This window comes from Zosterops lateralis, assembly GCF_965231275.1.
Source record: "Zosterops lateralis genome assembly, chromosome: 3".
In the NCBI taxonomy this organism is placed as follows: Eukaryota; Metazoa; Chordata; class Aves; order Passeriformes; family Zosteropidae; genus Zosterops; species Zosterops lateralis.
In genome coordinates this window covers 93,671,815-93,692,648 of record NC_139764.1, presented here as the reverse complement: position 1 = coordinate 93,692,648, position 20,834 = coordinate 93,671,815, and the positions used below count along the sequence as shown (strand labels likewise).

At 39.1% G+C, this 20,834-nt stretch overlaps 1 protein-coding gene across 3 annotated transcripts in view; it reads right to left on the bottom strand.

The window, feature by feature from the left end:
* ERICH1 (glutamate rich 1) overlaps positions 1-20,834 on the bottom strand; it is a 75,355-nt gene that overhangs the window by 36,262 nt on the left and 18,259 nt on the right. For 2 of the 3 annotated variants that reach the window (XM_083857609.1, XM_083857610.1), the window contains exons 2-3: positions 14,770-14,964; positions 932-1,066 (exon numbers count right to left, since the gene is read on the bottom strand). In XM_083857609.1, coding sequence (XP_083713735.1) covers positions 932-1,066; positions 14,770-14,964 — 330 coding nt within the window. The remainder of the gene's footprint in view (positions 1-931; positions 1,067-14,769; positions 14,965-20,834) is intronic. The other variant, XM_083857611.1, reaches the window with a different exon arrangement.

Genomic DNA, 20,834 nt, shown 5'->3' with positions numbered 1-20,834 from the left:
GCCTTTCTGCAAATCTGCAAGTTATATCTCAGAGTTTCCTTGCATTTAAGGTAATCTCGAGGCTGAAACTGATACTGTAGTTTAATAACTGCTGCTCATCAGGTGTTTTACTTCAGCTGCCTTACCTGGGTATCTCCTTTGCTATAAACGTCCCTAGTGGCCAATGACAGTGATACACAATTTTGGACAAATATATATCCACAGGAACACAGCAATAGAAAAAAATAAATTTATTTGTCTTGTCTAAGCTTAGGACTTCTTTCTAAAGACAGACAGAATCAACTGAATTCTGGCAATGTCATTCAGAAAACCATGTATTTCACTGAGGTCAACTTAGAACCCACTTTACAGATTCTGTTTCTTCTCTTGTATCCTTTGACAACATCAAATATTGTTTCTGAATTATATGGTCATAGCTTCTTATCAGAAAGTCCTTCAACATAAAAGGATTGATACCTCCCCCCTACCAACTCCAATGATGAATACCTGTCCTGAGAGAGGCAAATCTGAAAGGTTGTTAAGCCTTTACGCAATTCCTCAGAACATCAAAGGTAGACTTAGTACAACAGTTTTATCTAACATTTATCCTTAAAAATAGTATGACAGTTAGCAGGCATAATATGAAAGTACATGTCACTTGAGTGGGAGGAGCTAAAGACTTTGTCCTCAGTTAGGTTCTGTGTTACTCCAGTAGGATCTGTGGCACTGCATCGCTATCACCAAATGCTGAATTTAGTCTAGAAACCCCAAACAATGGAAATGAACCCACAGACATGCACATCCTTATTTTGCTTATGTTGCAAAACAGTGACACCCACTGGCAGCAATGGTTTAAATACTTTATTCTTTCAGTCTGAATCTACTTGATAAGAGCTGCTAAGAAGTTTCCCTTCTGAAAAATTCATCACAGTAACAACCATACAAAACTTACCTGTTGAGTCAGCACTACTGGCAGAGTTTTCATGAACTGCATTACTAAGAGCATCTGGAGTAACTGCAACATAACCCTCTGGAGGAAGATCCACTGTGTAAATTCTTCTTGAAGATGTAACTGTATCATCATTACCTGTAAAACAGAAAATCCAAAGTATCTGGCTCAATACTGGTCTCACTACGGATTTTCTTGAATGTTTTCCCAACTACAGCAATAAGTGATCTCGAAAATCGTTACTGAGGGTCAGGTGTGGAACACTGAATATATCCTATGACCAACAGAACTGCACCAAATTTCAGAGCATCTACAAAAAACCAAATATTCTATGGGTTTCTTCTACCAGAAGCATTTCTTTTCTATTGTATCAGGCAAACCTTCCCTATCTTCAGAAGAAGCTTCCACTTACAGGGATATTTTAAGAGAGATTCTAAACATTTTCTTCCCCATTCAGCATGAGCAGACACTATTTCTTTAAGAACTGCTTCACAAAAGATAGATGGATGGATGGATGGATGGATACAAGCTTATTAGGAAGTAACAGAAGCAATAGAAAAAGAACCACAAAGCTGTGGTTTGCCCATTTGCACATGGTTTAATCACAGCCTATGCTTCTCTGAAGGGCACAAAGATAAAGGAAGTTTGAAAGTCACACTTGACTAAGCCTCAGTAGCGTCTGCCCCAGAGGACTCACCTCCTCATCCTGCTCTACTTCTTTCTAGGGCAGGAGGGGAAGTGCCAAGAGCCAGCTTCCCAACTATCTCACTGCATAGGAAACTATTTGTGGTGATGGCAGCATTTTTTGTATGATTTCTTTCCCTTTGAAAGGTATTTTAAAGTACCTTCAAGAGCAACAGTAGAAACCTCATTTTGTACCAGACAAGAAGTGACAGAGACACATCTCTGCTCCATTCACATGAAACCAGACCATATTTCTGAGCAGAGTTGTGAACAATAGTGATCAACCACAGTGAGAAAAAGGCCAGCATTTCAGGGTGTCTGCAGATGTTGCAATGTAGTTTTAGATAGCTCAGTGTGAAGTTTTTTAAATTTTGGATTGTTGGCCTTTTTTGGTTGTGTTTGTTGTTGTTTTGTTGGGTTTTTTAACACTCAACCAGCTCTGTAAGTCAGCACAGACACAGCACTAGCCTTCCCTTCTTGGGGGCAATGAGCCCTTTTAAAACACAGAGCGAGCTATTAAAATTACATACAGTAAAAACATTTCTGACAGGTGGACACAATCAACCTCCTTACACCACAAACTTGTTAGAAGATCCCATATGAGCCAAGTCAATTGCTGAGGTGCAGCTATGTACAACTATGGCTGGAGTAATTCCTAAATATTTTAAACGGGGTTGCTTCTGATAGATCCCTAATGAGAATTGCTTCTATATTTCTAATATAGAATTTAACTATGCATTGACATTTCTCCAACAGCCTACTTGAAAAACAATAAAGTACATTTCTGAACATTCAGAGTACTTCTGAAAACACCACCGTTGTTTTTATCATGAGGAAATGAATTTGTTTTGAAAACACATTAGAATAACATTGTCTTTTTCTTGAACGAGGCAGAAAGTTCACAGTATTGATGATACTTTGAGGGATATCCAAGGGAAAGATGCAGAAGATGAAGAAATACAGAAGAGATACAGAAAGACGAAGAGCAACTATGTGATTTGGAAAAAAATCATTAAAAATTAACATAGGATAATTCTTCAGAGATCCTTTCTGTGTAGATGATGCCAAATCACTGAACTGGCAGTACTTGCATTGACTTTTCCTCTCCCATCCATGCTGATTAATAATGAAGTGCTAATTAGTGACAGTTTAAAATTATAATATAAGGATGTATAAATGTTTAAGTTCTTCCTCCCTGAAGGATTTCAAGTCTCACCTTTTTTCCATTTTTATTTAGGTTTTGTAAAACAAAGATGATCAGGAAAACATTAATTTACAACCGTCTCGAAAAACTTAAATCTTTTAATCATATAAGCAGTAACTATACTGGGATAATAACCTCCCAGACAAAATAGTTACACATAACAGAATTGGAGGGACCATCTGTAACACACAGTCCTACAAGGAAGAACAATTATAACTCTTTCGATAGAAATTAATAATGACTCATTACTATATTTGTTAATTTTACCTCTTTAAATGGGAGTCTCCAAATTACATATTTATTCACATCAGATATATCTTTAAGAAGTTTGCAAGCCCATAAATCTAGATTTAGTCTTTGCTAATCCTGTGCAAGTGTGTCAAACCAAACTGTTACCATATCTACATATGGATTTTTGCAGCCTGGGGCCAGAGTCGCCTTGGGCCTAGAAGAGATGGGTTGGTAATAAAGTAAAACACTGCTGCAAAGAAAATGACTGAGCTTATAAAACTGAAATAAAGAGGCTTCTGCGATTAATAATATAATCAGATACCAGAGATACTAAAGAATGCTCCCCTTTTACTAGTTAAAAGTCATGAGTCCTATTTCTGAAGTTTTATTTTATAGAAAAAAGAGCCCCAATAGCTGAAGGTCATTTACAATGCTGGCATCCCCAACCTCCTCCCCTCACAGAAGTCCCACTGCCAGTGATTGAACATCAGCACCCTGTACAGTTTTTGAATCAGACATAAACTTCATCTTACCTGTGAAGTGTTTCTCTGCAACTCAGGAAGCTTTGATAGCTCACCCAAGTTAAGTTCCCACAGAGCAGAACTCATTAGAGCAAGCAGAGAACCCAAATCAAACTAGAAGATCCTACAGCACCCCCCTACCCCCCAAAATTGTAAATTAGCCCAATCTTACCAAGATTGTGATCTTTTCCACAAAATTACCTCTTGGAAACACCCAGTTATCACTTTTCAAAACAGATGGAAAGAGTTCATGCCCAAAAATAGGTCTTTATTGAAAAGCACAGTGTCCTAGTTCTGGCCAGGCCAGTTGATTATTTTTTACAGCAGGCAGGTGCAGTGGCACATGCCTGTAGTCACAGCTGCTGGGGAGGCTGAGCCCACCACAGTATTTGATCCAGGAGTTCTGGGCTGCCCTGTGCTGTGCCCAGAGCACATGGCCAAGGCACCACCTTACATCACCTCCAGGGACTAGGAAAAGAGACTCTTGCTTCCAAGAAGAAAGCTGCTCCTTTCCAGTCACAGGGAATGCATGTCAGGCAGAGGAGCTGTCTGTCATTGTTTTTCAGCATCTCGGGTTTAGCGAACATTTTGCAGGTAAATCATCCACTCTTTGTACATTATTGTTATGAGTATTAGTGCTGTTACTGTTTGTTTCCTTATCTCATTGCTGCTTCCAGTAAACTGTTCTTATCTTGATCTATGATCGCCTTTTGTCTCCCACTGGAGAAGGCGAGGGGGGCAGCTGGTGATTTTCCTTTTAGTGGGAGTACTAAATTTGAGAGTACCATTCCTAAACCATCATACACAGGAAATGAGGAATTGATGCTGAATCAAATACAAGGTCTGAGTAGCTCAGTCTAGTACTCTCTACAAAAGTCATTATTGATAGAAGGCATTTTCTGTGTGGTGTTACAGTCACTATGACCAGGATAAAAATAAGGCTTGAATGAGGTCTGTTATTTCCCTTAAAATTTTTGTATTAAAGTATGATTTTTACTTATTATGTAAGCTAGAATATGACCCTGTTATAGCTATTCCTCATTTTTTATTGCATATAAGTGAGACTATGACCCCAAAACTGACAATTCCCAAGGAACATAATGCACCTCATTATCTGTACACTGTAACTTTCCCCTTCACTGACTAGCAAGACAAGCATTTACAAAGACAGGACACAAATCCTGGGCAAGAGTTGCAAAGTAGACTGTCAAAAATTAAAGTTCTATTCTAAATTGCACAATTACATACATTTAAATAATAAAGTGATTAAAAAAAATCTTATAATTAAAGAGATACATGTCATCTGGCTCAGAAAATCCTTAAGCAGCAACTGCTGGAGAACATTGTGGGAAAACAGTACAATACACTTATTTCATTCCAATCCTATGTTTTATAACATTAATGGTCACAGCACATTAGTACACACAGCAGTACAGAATTTTTGATTGGCCTTAATTTCTGATACTTTATTCAGTTATGTTTACACAAAAACAAGTCCACCATCCTTTGCTATTGAAACAAAGCATGTTTTCACTTCATTCCCAGGGTATTATCTTCATTCCCAGGATATTATCCCAGGGAATCCTAGCCATATTACAGAAGACTGTTCCCAGTTCTTAGTGTATACACCACTTGTGCCTGGTAGCATGTTGAAACTCAAGCCAGTTCATGACAACTTCCCTTCTGACACTTCACATTTCCAGAAGTTCCTCAGTTCATTGAAAAGAGAAAGTGTAGATTACAGAGGATACTCGACTAGAGCACTGAAAGAAGAAAACAAAATGAGAAAATCCTCAGAAATACTTTCTCATGATGGTGTTTTCCTTCAGCTTGTTGAAAACCAAAAACTTCAAAAGGAAACGGAGGTCAATAAAGACATTTTGCAAGGCCCAAACTTGGAAATGGAAATTCATAAAGAACAAGGAACAAGAGAGCTCACATTTATTTCCCTCACTACCTCCCACATGTACGCTAACTCTTAGATTTAGTTTATTTTTTAGACACGTAGAAAGGCTGTATTATAGCTCATTTTATTGGAGACAGCATTTACCACTATAACTCAGCTTCAGTTTCACTACATTACGAGTAGCAGACATTGTCACAGAGAAAAAACTGATTAAGTACAAATCTTTCTTACTCTTGTTCTCACTCATGATCTGGGGAAGATGTTTTTGCTTTTTACCTATAAACCATTAAAATATCTACATTTCCTTGGAAAAAATAATAAAAATTAAGCATAAAACAAAGTGAGAGTGAAGCATGGAAAAAACACTGAGGAAGGCAAGAAACAGAACACTTTAGAAGGCAGATGGCAGAATTAAAATTTTGCTGTTTTCTGAAAGTTGAATGTAGGAGGTAATGATGAAACAAACTCTACAGTTAAATGGTATATGTGTCCCTTATATGCCCCAGTATATGACTATATGCAATATTTTGATTAGATGTCTAAGATTTCTAGCTGTATAAACAGGAACATAAGGCTGTCTTTATGTTATGCTGGTACCCAGCTCAATTACTTCTCCTGCTGCAGATCTTATTTGTTCAACATGCTTATCAAAAGCCAAATATATCCCTGTTAATCAATCCTTAAAAAAAAAAAAAAAATAAAAATTCAACAACACTGAATCTAAAAGGCCACGTCTAGGTTGCAACTATTTAATTATCCTCACCGATGAAGTGATTATGTCATAACTGGAATGTACCTGAAACAAGACCAGAAAATAAATAGATGTGCTTATAAGAGAAAAGCAAACAAAATTTAAGTTTTTAAAGCTTTTGCCCCCTTAAACTCACATTTTCTATTCCATAACTAGAAGTTACTGGTAACAGTCTACTCTCACTTGTGTAAAAAACAATGCAAAACACAAAATGTCATGGAAAATTTGCTCAGAACATAGTTCAGTATCAAGCTCAGATTATAAACATTTCCACTTTTCAAATAATTTTTAGAGAGTAGAGTTGATAGGAAACACAAGTAGAAAGTAAACTTGTGCAATAGCAGCAAATACAGGATTTCACTCTGAATAACTATGATTTTGACAATAGCAGCTTAAGTGATAAACTCCCCAGTGTAAACTGGAGCAGGAGTAGTGTCTCACACAACCCCTTTTGTTATCAATGTACAAAAATTATTTCAAACAAGGAGTCCAGGGGGACAGTGGGAATGCTAACACAAACTTACTATGCAGCATTTCAATTCAATTTAATACTATCAGCCATTCTCTAGGTGAAACAAGGTTATTTTACCAAGCTCTCAAACAAGCCATTTTTCCATTTCTGTACCAAAACAATTAGTTTTCCAGCAGTTGACTAGTTTGGGTTTAGAGCTTGTTAACACCCAGAGCTCAAGCTGGCATTATCTACTCTTAGGCAAGCACTACACTGTGTTAGATGAGCTACTTGTTGAATTGCTTTGGGGTCTCACAGAGGTCAGCAACTCTCCCTATGACAGCTAAGCTGTTGGAAATGAGCGCACAGAAGAGAAGAATGAGTTAACATATATACATACACAAGAACACTAGAAAAGGAAGGAATCTGCCAACCAGCAGCAAACAACCCCTCCAAAACCCACAAAAGCATTGCTAGAGGAACTGGAGACAACAACAGAACTGTTTCTGTCACAAACAGAAGTTACAGATAATATACATGCAGCCCACTCAATCTGAGCAGAGAGAGGGTTTTTTTTTTCTTTTCTAAGCGGATTTGGATTGGTTATGTTTTTTAGGCTGGGTTTTGGAATTGTTTTCCCTTCTCCCCTAAACCCCAGATCTCTATATTCCCCTAAAGCATGTAACTATACTGGCTTGTAAAACTGGCTGGGCACTGTTTTTACCACAGCCACCAGGGGCTGGTATCTTCAGCCACATACTCTGTTCCTGGATACATTTGTCCCATTTGCACAACATAATAGCACTGTAATATAGCATGCAATGAGAGAATTTTTAAATCCTTGAGAAAAGACTTTTAAGAGTATGTGACAACACTTTATTGTATAATAATTATAATCTCCATTGCTCTTTAGCTTATTCACAACAGACAGCTTTTCAAAGTAATTAACTAAAGCAAAGCTCAATTGTTTAACAAGTCTCTACAGCTGTTTATTGCATTGAGTACTGCTAGAATTTAATTTCTCAGCCATAAGCACTTCATCAATTTGATCAATTAAAAGACAGGGCAGTTCATGCAGTCTTCAGACAAGTTTTGTCTTCTAGCCATTTCTGTCACTAGCTTAAGTTTTCTACAGTAAAATGGCTGCAGGAAGACAGGATTAGTATGAGTCCTAGTGTCCTAGTCATGATTTAAGTACAGTACACTGTCAGCATCAATAACTTCAGTGGAACAAATAAGAATATGAAATAATCACACAGTTATACTGATTTTTGACATGAATTCCTCATATAGGATAACAACGCTGGGGTATGTCACATTTGATAAGATGTTCACATTTTTATTTAATGAATAAAGAGTAAATTGCATTTTGCCGATTCACATAGCATAAAATGGATTCCAGCTTTTTACAAAACTAAAACCTATTACTAGCAACAGCTTACTAACATTCCTCACTATTTCTTACTAAAATAAACGAAGGAGAAGAAAAGTTTAATTAAGTTGTCTCCACAAGATCCAAAACCCTGGCTAGGCTCTCTGCATTTCAAATTCCTTTTTCAGAATTAGGGAAAAAGCAAAAATCAAAAGTGGCACAGCATGCTTTATACTGACAAACTGAACACTATATATTTCACTTGAATGCAATTATCCTTCTCCAGCAAGTCTGAAATTTTCATTTTTATAAGGAAGATGCTAAATACTGATCAGTAAATCCCAAGTCTTATAAAAAGCAGTTATAATTCTCACAAAAAAAAAAAAGTTCAGAGACTAAGGAGGCCATTCCCTTGTACTAGGAAATGCTGAGAGAGCTGGGCCTGTTCAGCCTCAAGAAAAGATGACTGAGAGCAGACCTCATCAATGTGTGTAAGTATCTAAAACATGGGGTGTCAAAAAAACATTTCTGGGCTCTTGTTGGTGGTGCCAAGGTGGACAAGAGGTGATGGGCAGAAATTGATGCACAGGAAGTTCCTCCTGAACATGAGGAAGAACTTCTTTACTTGACTGAGCACTGGGACAGATTGCCCGAAGAGGTTGTGAAATCCTGTGCCATGTGCTCTAGGATGACCCTGCTTGAGGAGGGGGGGTTGGAGCAGATAACCCACTGTGATCCCTCCCAGCCTGACACATTCTGTGAAAAAGCCAATTCTATAATTAGCAAATCTCTAGTTAGAAGGTGCATGTCACTTTTAATATATACAACTGTGATAAATGGGTATGATTTGTGCTGATGAAATTGAAACAGTAATCAATATTTTAAGATAGTAAAATAATAGTTAAAATATAACTTTGAGGAGAGGGGAAAGGGAAAGGCCCCCCTCATCTCCAGATGTTTAAGTGAAGAGCAGGAAGACAGAAAAGAGACTGAGATAAGGAAGCTATATTTATCTGGAAATGGGAAAGTTCTGGGGGAAATCCAGAAAAATACTAATTAAAATAAATTTATTGCCTTAGTGTATCATGAAATTATTTGGATGTGCAAATATAGTATTTACTGACATAATATAAGCTTAATACACACGTGTAACCCAAGGGGTCATTAAAAGGATGGTGAGAAAGACCCTGAGCCTTCTTCACAAATGACCCCCAGAGTGAGGAGATCCCCGGAAAGGGGATGGTGGAGCATGTGCAGTAGAGGTGGTGATGGGTGGAGATAAGGGCACTGATGTAAATCTTACGAATCGAAAATAGGTGGGAAGGGGTGTTGACACACATGATAAAAAGTCCAAACGGGTTATTTTAGGCCTTGTATGGGGGACAGGAGATCAAGGTCCTGCTCCGTACCCCGCAGTAGGTACTCCGTGGTCCATTTGCTCTTGTATTGTTTTTAAGAACCAATATATAATATTTACTATTTACAAACTATTGTAACTTTTAAGCTGCTAAAATTAAAATTGTTGCTATAATTTATCTTGGTTTTTTTTATTGGATAATTAGGCAGCACATCCATTTATAACACTACAAAGCTATTAGAAGTAATTACTGAGGTTTTAAAATGCCAACAAAAAAGTAAAGAAATCACAGAGCTGCAGAGCTCAAGAGAAACATTTTTCATTATATTAATCCTTGTTGCAAGTAGACCTGGCCCTAACAAAGGTCAAAAACTACCAAACCAATTCTCAGGACAGAATTAAGCCAAAGTCCATAACCATGTGAGCAATTTAAATTTTGAAATGTTCAGTCTTTTGCCAGATACTTTTTTTTTTTGTGATACAGCAAGTTTGAAAGCATTTTTAATACAGCATTTGGAAGCATATTCACAAAATATCCTTTGTTTAAGGAAAACGTTCTCTTATTTTAGGAGCTTTCAACTCTCCATTTCTCTCTTTCAATGCTTTGCATGGCATAACAATCAGGTTCATTACATGTGTAACTTTTAGATGGTTTAAGGTAATAAAAATGGTAATCTAGACCCTGTTTAACTTCATGCTGAAGTAGGAAAAAAAAATCTTTTCTTACATCTTTTGAAATGGAGAACTGTAGTTCTCACAATGGATGAATCTGGTTCCTCAAGGGGAGAAATATTTAGAAAGTCTTTTCTAATTGTCCTGGGGAACAGGAATCCCTACTTTGGTTACATTCATTTTCTCACTAAGTATTTTGCTACAAAAGGGGAAAAAAAGTCTGACTTAGGACAACTATAATCAAAAGGGAAGGTATGTCTTACTATCTATGCCCTAGAACTGAAATTCTGCACACAGGCAAGTGCTTTGTTTTCGTTTGGGTTTGTAATTTGTTTAGTTGGTTGTTTTTTTGCTTGGCTCTTTCTTTTTCGAAGGGATTGTATGTATTTTTTTTTTTGTATGTGTGTGTGGTTTTTTGTTTTGGTTGGTTTGTTTTTAAAAAACCCAAAATGTCTCTTCTCAAGTAAAAATATATGACTACTCTTCTTTGGGGTCCAGAAGAAGCATGACACACTTTCTGCATGCCTAACAGAACTACCACCTTCCCTGAAGAAAATGCAAATACCATTCAGAAGCCTCTCTATAGTTACAAGGGACAGTGTCCCTCTGTTGGGGGTTTGGTTTGTTCCTTTTTTGCTTTAAAAAATTTTTTCCCCTGTAAGTTACCAAGGAGACTAAGTGTTGGATACTTACGGGTACTTGACCAAAACAAAGAGATGGCCAAAGCTCAGCTGGGGAGATTTTTCTTTATCTATTATAACTCCAGAAGGGAAGAGGTAACTGCCTTCTCTGATAACAAGCCAGCTGTTAAAAACCAGATGGGGTATTGTTTCTTACCTCTGCTCAGTCTTCCACTGCCTCCCAAGCCAGCTGTTAAAACCAGATGGAGCAGTGTTTCTTATCTCTGTTCACTTTTCCACTACCCCCATGGGAATATCTTCTGTTGATGGGCCATTAAAGCTCACAAATGACATGACACATTTCATCATCCTATTGTGAGATGCTCCACCCTGGGAGAAGGAGCCAAACCATTTCCACCTAGATAAAAAGGAACCACAAGTGTCACCAGTCATCCAGCGTTCCCATGGGACTCCCAAAGGAAAACTGGACCCATCTCTTGACCCCTGGCTCCACAGGATCATCTCTGCTTCCAACAAAACCACATCTGCCACTCCAGGAGGGCTGACTTTTGGACTGTTTCCAACACCCTGACCAACAGGGCATCAGGTTGTATTTCTGACTCTGTCAGGGTTTTCTAGGATTTCTTGTTTGCTTATTCTTTTGTACTACAACATTTGTATTTTTAATATCCCTAGTAAAGAACTGCTATACCTATTCCCAAAATCTTTGCCTGACAGCCTTTTAATTGCAAATTTATAATAATTTGAAAAGGGGGAGGGGGGCTTACATTCCAAGGGCGACTCCAATCTTCCTTGGCAGATACCTGTCTATCCAAACCAAGACACTCTCAGAATTTGCCTTCCACCTCCAGTTATTCCAGGTCTTACTGTAAACTTCCAGAACTATGTGAGGAGCTTTATGGAATAACCCTTTCTGATAGTAAATTGTTAATTATCCCAAATTAAATGAGAACTAATCATTAACAGAGGTCCTGATGTTCCATCTTCTTAAGCATCTGAGCTTCAATCTGGTCTCAAAAAAGGCATATAAAATGCAAATATTTACAGGATATAAAAGTATGATCTCAAAAGCCTGCATCTGGAAGGACAATAGAGACATGCCCATAAAATTTAAAGGCAATGTTGCAAACTGCATTCCAATAAAGATCAGAATCTCACGGGGGAAGGTGATGGTGGTTTAGCTGAGACAAATTGGTAACGGTATTTTCATAATCTGAGAATAACTGTTAAAGGCAAATGGGACATTGTGATGAGTTTTAGAGTAAAATCTTTTATTTAATGCTAGAAAATATTTAAGAACTAAGACAGTTTATTTTAAAAGAAATCTTCAACCTTTTATTGACACTAGATCATTTTTAGTAGTATTTTGTAAGACTGAAATAATCACTTTCAAACTAGGAAAGAGTATTTACAAAAGAAAAATCCCTCATTTTCCATTATTGCTTTCAATTAGCCATCTTTGACTACTGCTACTTAAATCATCAGCTGCCTTGTAGTTATGTCCATAATCTTGGTCTGTAAGAAGTCACTTAAAACAGTTTATGATGAAAAAATTCAATCAATGCTTTTATGTTTTTCCTTCACCAAGGCCACAGAGTTTATAGCTCAAACCTTCTACCTATCTCTAAGCATGTACTTTCAGTGTCCAATGTTATAAAATAACCACACATAAATGCAAGGGCTCGTTAAATTTAAATAAAATTACAAGCAGAAAAGAATGGTTGTGTGTTTGCTTCCCAGATGGGTAACTGAGATATCTTTTTTACTTATGAGTTTTATCACTTCACGGCTTCTTTTTTTTTAAAGTACTTATATGTTGAACTTGATTCAAGGCAGAACCCCTTTCTGTACTACTGTGGCATTTGCATGCCTCCAACAGAAAACAAACTCAGTTACAGTTTTCTGTTAATTTCAAAACCAGCCTTGTTGCTCTGCTATGAAAATCCTAAATATAAACATGTTCTTTTTACTCCATGTTTCCTATCCCATAACCTATATTTTCCCTGTATTAGGATTCTGAATAAAAAGCTTTTCTTTCATTACCTTGAAGAATATTGCATTAGGAATCAGTTATAAACAAATCAGAGGAGTTATAAATCACAAGGTCAAATTCTCCCCCTCACCTCCCATTTCAGTGGGAGTTTTTCCAGACCCTAATTTATAAGGAATGGTATAGATTCACTACAAATTAAGATAGTTTTAGCTTAAGAAATTACTTCCACAGCTGTGTGTAATTAGCACACCTTTATCATAGAGCAACTAAATAAATAGCCTGTTACCTATTTTGAAAGGACCATCAGTTCCCAATGCTATCACATATCATTGTACAAAGTAAGTTTAATGCTTTGCTTTATCAACCTTTTGAAAATATGCTTTTCACTATTGACTACACAAAAGAAGTACCAAAAGTACCAGTCTTGAAAACCATATTGAGTATAAATCATATAGAACTACAGAAGTTGAAATTTCCATGCAGCTTTCTATTACAGTAATGGTGTGCTGGTTTCGGCTGGGGTAGAGTTAATTCTCTTCCCAGTGGCTGGTACAGGGCCATGTTCTGGATTTGTGCTGAACACAGGGCTGATAATACAGAGATGTTTTTGTTATTGCTGAGCAGGGCTTGCACAGAGCCAAGGCCTTTCCTGCTTTTTGTACTACCATGCTGGTGAGGAAGTTGGGGGTGAATGGAAGAAGACACAGCTGGGACAGGTGACCCAAACTGACTAGAGGGATATTTTGTACCAATTGATGCACACACTGACACAGACTTGACATACGGGTTTGACCTCAGACCTGCCTTGTCACTATTAATATGCACAGTGTCACTGGATTGTTGGTTGAATCTGGTTACTGTTAATAGATGTTCTGTTCTTCTTTGCCAGGCACTGTGGAACTGCTTCCACCGTGATGACACAGCTCCTGTACCTACCCTTGTCCCTGCTAGCCTTCCTTCACCTTCCCTTTGCTGCTCTCCCAGACACCTCCGAGCTCAGTCGGGCATCCTGCCACATTTGCTTAGTTTTCTGCATGTCAAAATAAGTCATTCTTGTGCTTTGAGAGGTTATTCTTTGACCAGCTCTTCAGCGCTCCTTTGAAATTCAGACCAATCCTCTCATATTTAATCCTACCAGGCAGACCCCTGAACAAGACAAACATCTGTTACTATGGAGCACACAGTTCTAACCCTAATCATTCTGCTCTCTTCTTTCCAGACATCACTCTCTGGCCCCAGACCACATCCACATCCAACCAGTTCTTCCCTGTGAGCAAGTAAGAAGGACAGCTGACCATCTCTCCTGGAAAAAGCTTTTTATGCTCTTGGGAAACATACCTTTCTTTTTCTAGCCAGTTTAACAGCCTTCTAGACATGGCAAAATCTGGTTTTAGACGAATACAAAGCAATTCACACTTATTCTATACTTGTGCACAGAGCCTTTTACCCCCAAGTAATACCACAGCTACCTCATTTTCCAGCTCTATCTTTTGGCATGCCATTCACATTCTACAACTTACTTGGGGAAAAAAAAAAAAAAAAAAAAAAAAAGTACTTTTACTTACCTGTTCAAGTATTCATGTGACATGTTCACTGCATAAACACACACAACATAATGCTCTTTTTCAAGGGACTAACAGTCTCTGAATTAGTATTTGCCTTCTGTTGGACTTGTATTCCCCATGGGGTTTCTGTTGTCTGTTGCAGCACAAGAGCAGGATCATGTATCCCCAATCTTCATCTTTATATCTAAGCTAAGCAGAGCTATGCCAGTAGAAGTAATTTTATCACTATTTAAAAGACATTATATCAAAGACAGTTACAGCTTACACTGAACTTTCATATTTGCTATTGCTAAAGCTGCATCCAAGCATATACACCGAGACTATTTATTGACTTTCACAGGGCCTCAAGTGTTCCAGGTATTAAGTACCACCAGCTCTAGTACTCAAATTCATCTGTTGGTATCAACAGATGAAAAAAACGATACACTACACTGTTCTGAAATAAAGCAGCTCTATTTAAAAGCATATCAGAAAAATGACAACACAGTCTCACCTTGAAATGATTCACAGGGTGTATTAGTTGATGTGCTAGCATCTGCTGATGAAATCTGAATGTTATCCAAACTCTTTTCTTTAGATTTTGATCCAAGATTTTCAAGAACCACCTCCTCTTCTCTACTTGAAGTATGAACAAGAGAAGATGATGAAGTTTCACCATAGAGTCGTTTCAGTAATTTTGCCAAGAACACTGCAGGGTAAGAAAACATTTTTTAACAGGAAGAAATGCAGTGTTTTAAAAATACTTTAAAACTTCAGAAACCCCAACAACTAATTGATACGAGACAGTTTCCCTCATATTCCATGGAAGTCTGTTTTGAGTAATCCCTACCTCTCACAGGTGAAACTGAAAATAAATATATTTAAATTAAGAACCTGAATCAGAAAACCAGCTTTAGAACTCCAGAGTTCATTAGCAAGGTTACATTTAAAGTCTTCAATTTGACTACAATTTGGCAATAAATTAATACAGTACATTTACAGATAAATCACACATTAATTTTTAAAACAAGAATCTTCCTATGCAAGTGTCATAACACTACTCAAAATGCAGGTCTCTTCTGGCACAGAGGCACCGCAATTGAATTACTCATTAAAATCAGTAAGCTATAATGATTTAATCACACAGAAAAACTAGAAGTAGACAGCAGCAGAAACACATGGTAACCAGTTATTTCTACAGAATTATCAGTATTCTTATACGCCTCTTCTTCTTATGGGCCCATTTCTGACGACACTGACAATCTGTTACAAGTTAGTCAAGTGCAAGTATCGTTTGATTAAAGAAATAGATGCAAATAATCTGCTCATTACCAAAACCATTATCTTTTTTATATTTACATGTATACTTCAATAACTTAAAAAGACATTATACTGAAGTATAAAGTAAAAGGTTTTATCTATTGTGAAGTAGTAGTAAAAGGTGTTATCTATTGCAAAGCAACATTTCTAGTTTCATGAATTCTATGTGGTCAAGGAGATATTGTGAGATGTGGGGGTGGGAAAAAAGACATTTGGAGAAAAATGTTACCTAAACTGCAACTTCAAATTTAATATACATTCTGTGGACACTACATAAGCAACCTGCTGCAGATTCATAATGAAATAATTCTGCCAAGAAAAAAGAACTTAAATTGTTGGAAGAAGACTGCATCCCACTGCAGCTTAGCAGAAAAACATTTTATCGTCACATAACTTGTCAATAAACTACTTCACAACTAAAAAAAACCCTTCATCCCTGAACCTCCAGTGTACCTTGGCAACTATGCTTTCTCATGTAAATGCCTAACTATGTGAGAGAATGTTTTGTTATGGGCTATGATTACAGTTTCCAGACAGACAGACATGACCAAGTGACTGTGCATTTTTGTAAGGTTCCCTTGCAAGGTTAGTCTATGGCTAGAAAGACAAAAATCCCCAATTCCTCTCCTTGGCTAAAGAAAGTAGACAGAAATAACCAGTGTAATGAGACAAAGTTATCTGCCTTTTGCAGATCTCTGTCTCTAAAGCAAGTTATCCAAGAAGTTTATCCTGAATCTTTTCCCTAAGTGCTGCTCCTAACACTTGAGCATTTTAATAAACTACAGTACAGCCATTGCTAAATGTCATGGTTTAATGCCAATAGGCAGCCAAGCCCCACCCAGCTGCTCAGTCACTTCCCCACACATGGAATGGGGGAAAGAATCAGAAAGATAGGATTGAGACCATTCATGGCTTGAGGTGAAGACAGTGTAAAAGGTAAAGCAAAAGTCATGCACACAAGAAAAGCATGGAATTTATTCATCACTTTCCATGGCCAGGCAGTGTTCAGTCATCTCCAGGAAAGCAGGGCTCCACCACATACAATGCCAACTTGGGAAGATAAACGTGCCTCACTTCCTCCTTCCTCTCCTGGCTCTGTATGCTGAGTATGACACCACAGGGTGTGGGATACCCCCTGGGTCAGCTGGGGTGACTTGTCCCAGCTGTGTCCCCTCACAGTTTCTTGTGCACTCCCAGCCTCCCCACTGGTGGGGTGGGGTAAGGAGCAGAAAAGACCTTGACTCCATGTAAGCACTGCTCAACAGTAACAAAAAGATGCCTGAGTCATCAACACTATTTTCACCACAAATACAGAAAACACATCACCACAGGAGCTGTTATAAGGAAAATTAACTCTAGCACATCCACAATCGGTACACAGATTAACATTCAAGCACTTGTACTAAGGGAACTATTCTTCCAAAGCAAACGATCATTGACACACTGATGAATCTAGATATGCAAATACATCTCCAAATTTGCTGAGAAGAGCAGCCTCCTCATAAGTACACTGGATTTTATGCTCCCCATCTCGAAATCTGATTTCCCTAGTCATCTCCCTACCCCTCCCTCCCTCCCCCCCCCCCCCCCGCCTCAAATTACATCACCTTTTCCTTTCCATTTTTAAAATTGAGGGACTATACTCATACACACAATAGCATTACTTCAGAAAGCAAGACGAGACCTGCTGGGATACATTAATTCCTTCTAATTCCCACAGGGAGCTTTCTCCATCTTTAATACCTTTGCTTGAGAAAGCAAGCTGATAGAATGCCTGCCTTGGAGGGTATGAACACTGAAGAGGTTATTCTTTGATGAAAATCTCTTTTGCTCAGAAAGAAGTATCTAGATCAGGAACAGTGATAGATTCATCGAAGCAACATCCACTTGGCTGGAGTTTTCAGCAGACACTGGAAGAAGCAGCAAGATGTGGAGTGAGGGAGTTCTTTACTGCCTACAAATTTTCACATCTGTGTCTGAGCGTCTTGGCACTGACACAAGTCACCTCTTAAGATTACCAGTAATTTCCAGTAACTGTAACAAAATAGAAGTGAGCAGTGTTGACACTTGGAGATTACAAGGTCCTTGTTTGAAACCTGATGTATTTCAAGCCTTCTGAAGACAGCAGGAAACAATGAATCCCAGCAGGACACCTTCCTCAGGTGAATGAAGAATCACAAGGTCAGGTGAGTTGGAAGGGACCCACAAGGATCACTGAGTCCAACTCCTGTCCCTGCACAGGACCATCCTCAAGATGTGCCCAAGAGCTTTGTCCAAATGCTTCCTGAGCTCTGTCAGGCTGGTGCTGGGACCACTGCCCTCAGGAGCCTGTTCCAGTGCCCTAAACACCCTCTGGGTGAAGAACCTTTTCCTGATACCCAGTCTAAACCTCCCCTGACACAGCTTCAGGCCATTCCCTTGGGTCCTGTCCCTGGTCACCACAGAGAAGAGATCAGGGTCTGCCCCTCCTCTTCCCCTCACAAGAAGCTGTAACTGCAGTGAGGTCTCCCCTCAGCCTCCTCCAGGCTGAACAGACCAAGTGACCTCAGCCACTCCTCATACAGCTTCCAGTCAAGGCCTTCCCCATCTTTGTAGGTGTCTTTTGGATTCTCTCTATTAGCTTTGTGTCTTTCATTTATATTGTGTCACCCAAACCTGCCCCCAGCACTGGAGGTGGGGTTGCCCCAGCACAGAGCAGAGGGGACAATCCCCTCCCTTGCCCGGCTGGCCATGCTGGGCCCGATGCCCCCAGGACAGGGTTGGCCCTCCTGGCTGCCAGGGCACTGCTGACTTGTGTTCAACTTGTCATTGACCAGGACCCCCAGGTCCATTTCCATGGCACTGCTTTCCAGAACCTCATTCCCCAGTCTGTCTGTACAGCCAGGGTTGGCCCATGCCAGGTGCAGAATCCAGCACTTGTTGAACTTCCTATGGTTGGTGATTGCCCAGCCCTCTAAATCTGCTGAGGTCTCTCTTCCTGCCCTAGAGGGAATCAACAGCTCCTCCTAGTTTTGTATCATCTGCAGATTTTGTTAGTAACCCTAGAATCACCAGAGTGCTGAAAAAACTGACTGACTTACTCTGAACTATTTGGAATTTTAAGTATATTCTAGTCTGAATAAAAAAATAAAAATCTGTCTGTAGTCCAAAACCTCTTCAACAAAGTGGTCTTCAGTATAAATGAACAAAGAAATTAGGCTCTGAGGAATATACATTCTGCCATCCTCAGCAGCTTCACATGCTCCAAAGCAGTACTCTGCTTTGCAGTTAACAGTCTCAGAACTGAGCTACCAAAACATTTTTCAGATGACAAAGGAAGCTCTTTCCAGAGGGTTTTATTGCTGCAATTACTTGAAAGAAAGGTATCGTGTGATATCCATAAGCACTGGCTCAACAAGAGAATACTCTTGCCTGATGCTATAGAGCAGTTCTTCCCTATTGAAAACCTCTCCTTAACCTGATGTCTCTGGTACTATTCAGCATCAGAGACAAGTCCATTTAGTAATAACTACCCCTTAACAGAAAATTAGCAATAAAGGAAATTCAAGCAAAAAATACCTACTACCAGAAATCTTACCTATTAGAGTTTCAAAATGGAGTAAGACTTACTCTCACCACAGCCATAGCACAGTCAAGTTAATAACTGTTATAAATGCAAAGGCAAATTTCAGGTTAATAAATGACAATTTATTAATAACAGAATATCGAGCACCTGAAAAAGAGAAAAACCACAAAAATAGGAAATTGTCAGCGCGCGCTGGGTGGATAGAGGTCCGCACCGATGTACCAGACGCCCTAGTCCACGCCAGTGCAGCTCTCAGTCCACCGTTTTATAGGAATTTTCTGCCCTTAGGCAGTCCAGGTGTCCAAGGTGGGTTGAATAGTCCGGATTTCTTTTCGATGGCTCTCCCGGACCTCATCAAGTCTAGTTGTCTCATTCCGGGAAGGCTCCTTTCTTATGTCAATTCCAAGGGTCTGTCTTATGTTGATTTCATTCCGCTCGTGGCACCAGAAAGTTGATGAAATTGGCATCGACGTCAGGAAGGAATTTCTCCTTGCCTTGGCGAGGAAGCGATTCTTATCAGGGTTGGCCAGTGTCTTTTGTCTAAGTTGATGACTTTCGTCCTGTCTTTTCAACTGAGATTAGCAGGCTGAGAGAGAACGGTTACCCTTCTATTGGATTTTACAATTTTACTTTAGCTTTGTTTCATTATACATCGAATTATTATTTTATACACGAATTTTTACCCTATTTTTATCACAGTCTCCCACCTAATAATTCATCAAATTAAAAATTCGTTTTTCTCCCTTTATTGACATTAATTTTAGTTTAAAAAGTCACATTCTTCCCAGTCCTCCTGAGAGGATTCATCACCTTGTTGGAGCTTCCGCTCCTTTTTGAATTCTTTTAGGGCCTCTGCCGCCCTTCTTTTACCTTTTTCTTCCTCAAGTTTCATTATTTTGGACACAGTTTTCCCTTGTGCTGCCTCTGGATCTATGGGAAGGGATGCTATTTGCATCCCTTGGACGACTGAATGTATCAGTCGAATGAAACAAGGGATCAGACACGGGAGGAAGACAATGCCTGCAATGGAGCATGTTATAAAGAATATTACCTTCTTCCACCATTCCCCCTGTCCGAACAGCTGGTCCCACCATGAAGCCTGAAGAATTGAATTCCACTTCTGGACTGGCACATGTGCCACCTTTTTGATTTCTTGTGCTAACCCTTTGATAGTCTCCCCATAGTCATCGATTTCGATGCAGCATTCTGATTCATTGAATCTGCCGCAGACCCCTCCTTCCTCTGCTAGCAGGTAGTCTAGGGCAAGCCGATTTTGATACACAAAAGCCCTCATTTGTGAATGCTGCTTTGCCAGGAGTTTCAAGGCCTCTGAGGTGTGGTTAGAAACCACTTCTACCACTGCTTGCAACCGAATCAGCCTATTCAGGAGGTAAATAGGTGTTCGATATCCCCAACTGCCATCGTTAGCCCAGGTGGCTGGCCCATAATACTCAATGATTCTTTTAGCAGGCCACTCCTCTTCCCCCCATTTCTGGTTGCCTCCGGCTATGGGTAGCACCCGTCTTATCTCCCTTCTTTGTCGGTTTAATGTTTCGAACAGAGGAGCTCCTAACAAACTGCTTTCAGCTCTAGGCAAGGTGAAAAAGAAGGGTCTTATCATTCCTAGGGTACAGGACCCCTTCCATTTTCGGGGAAGTTCGCTATAGGCCTTTTTTCCACAAATCCAATATATC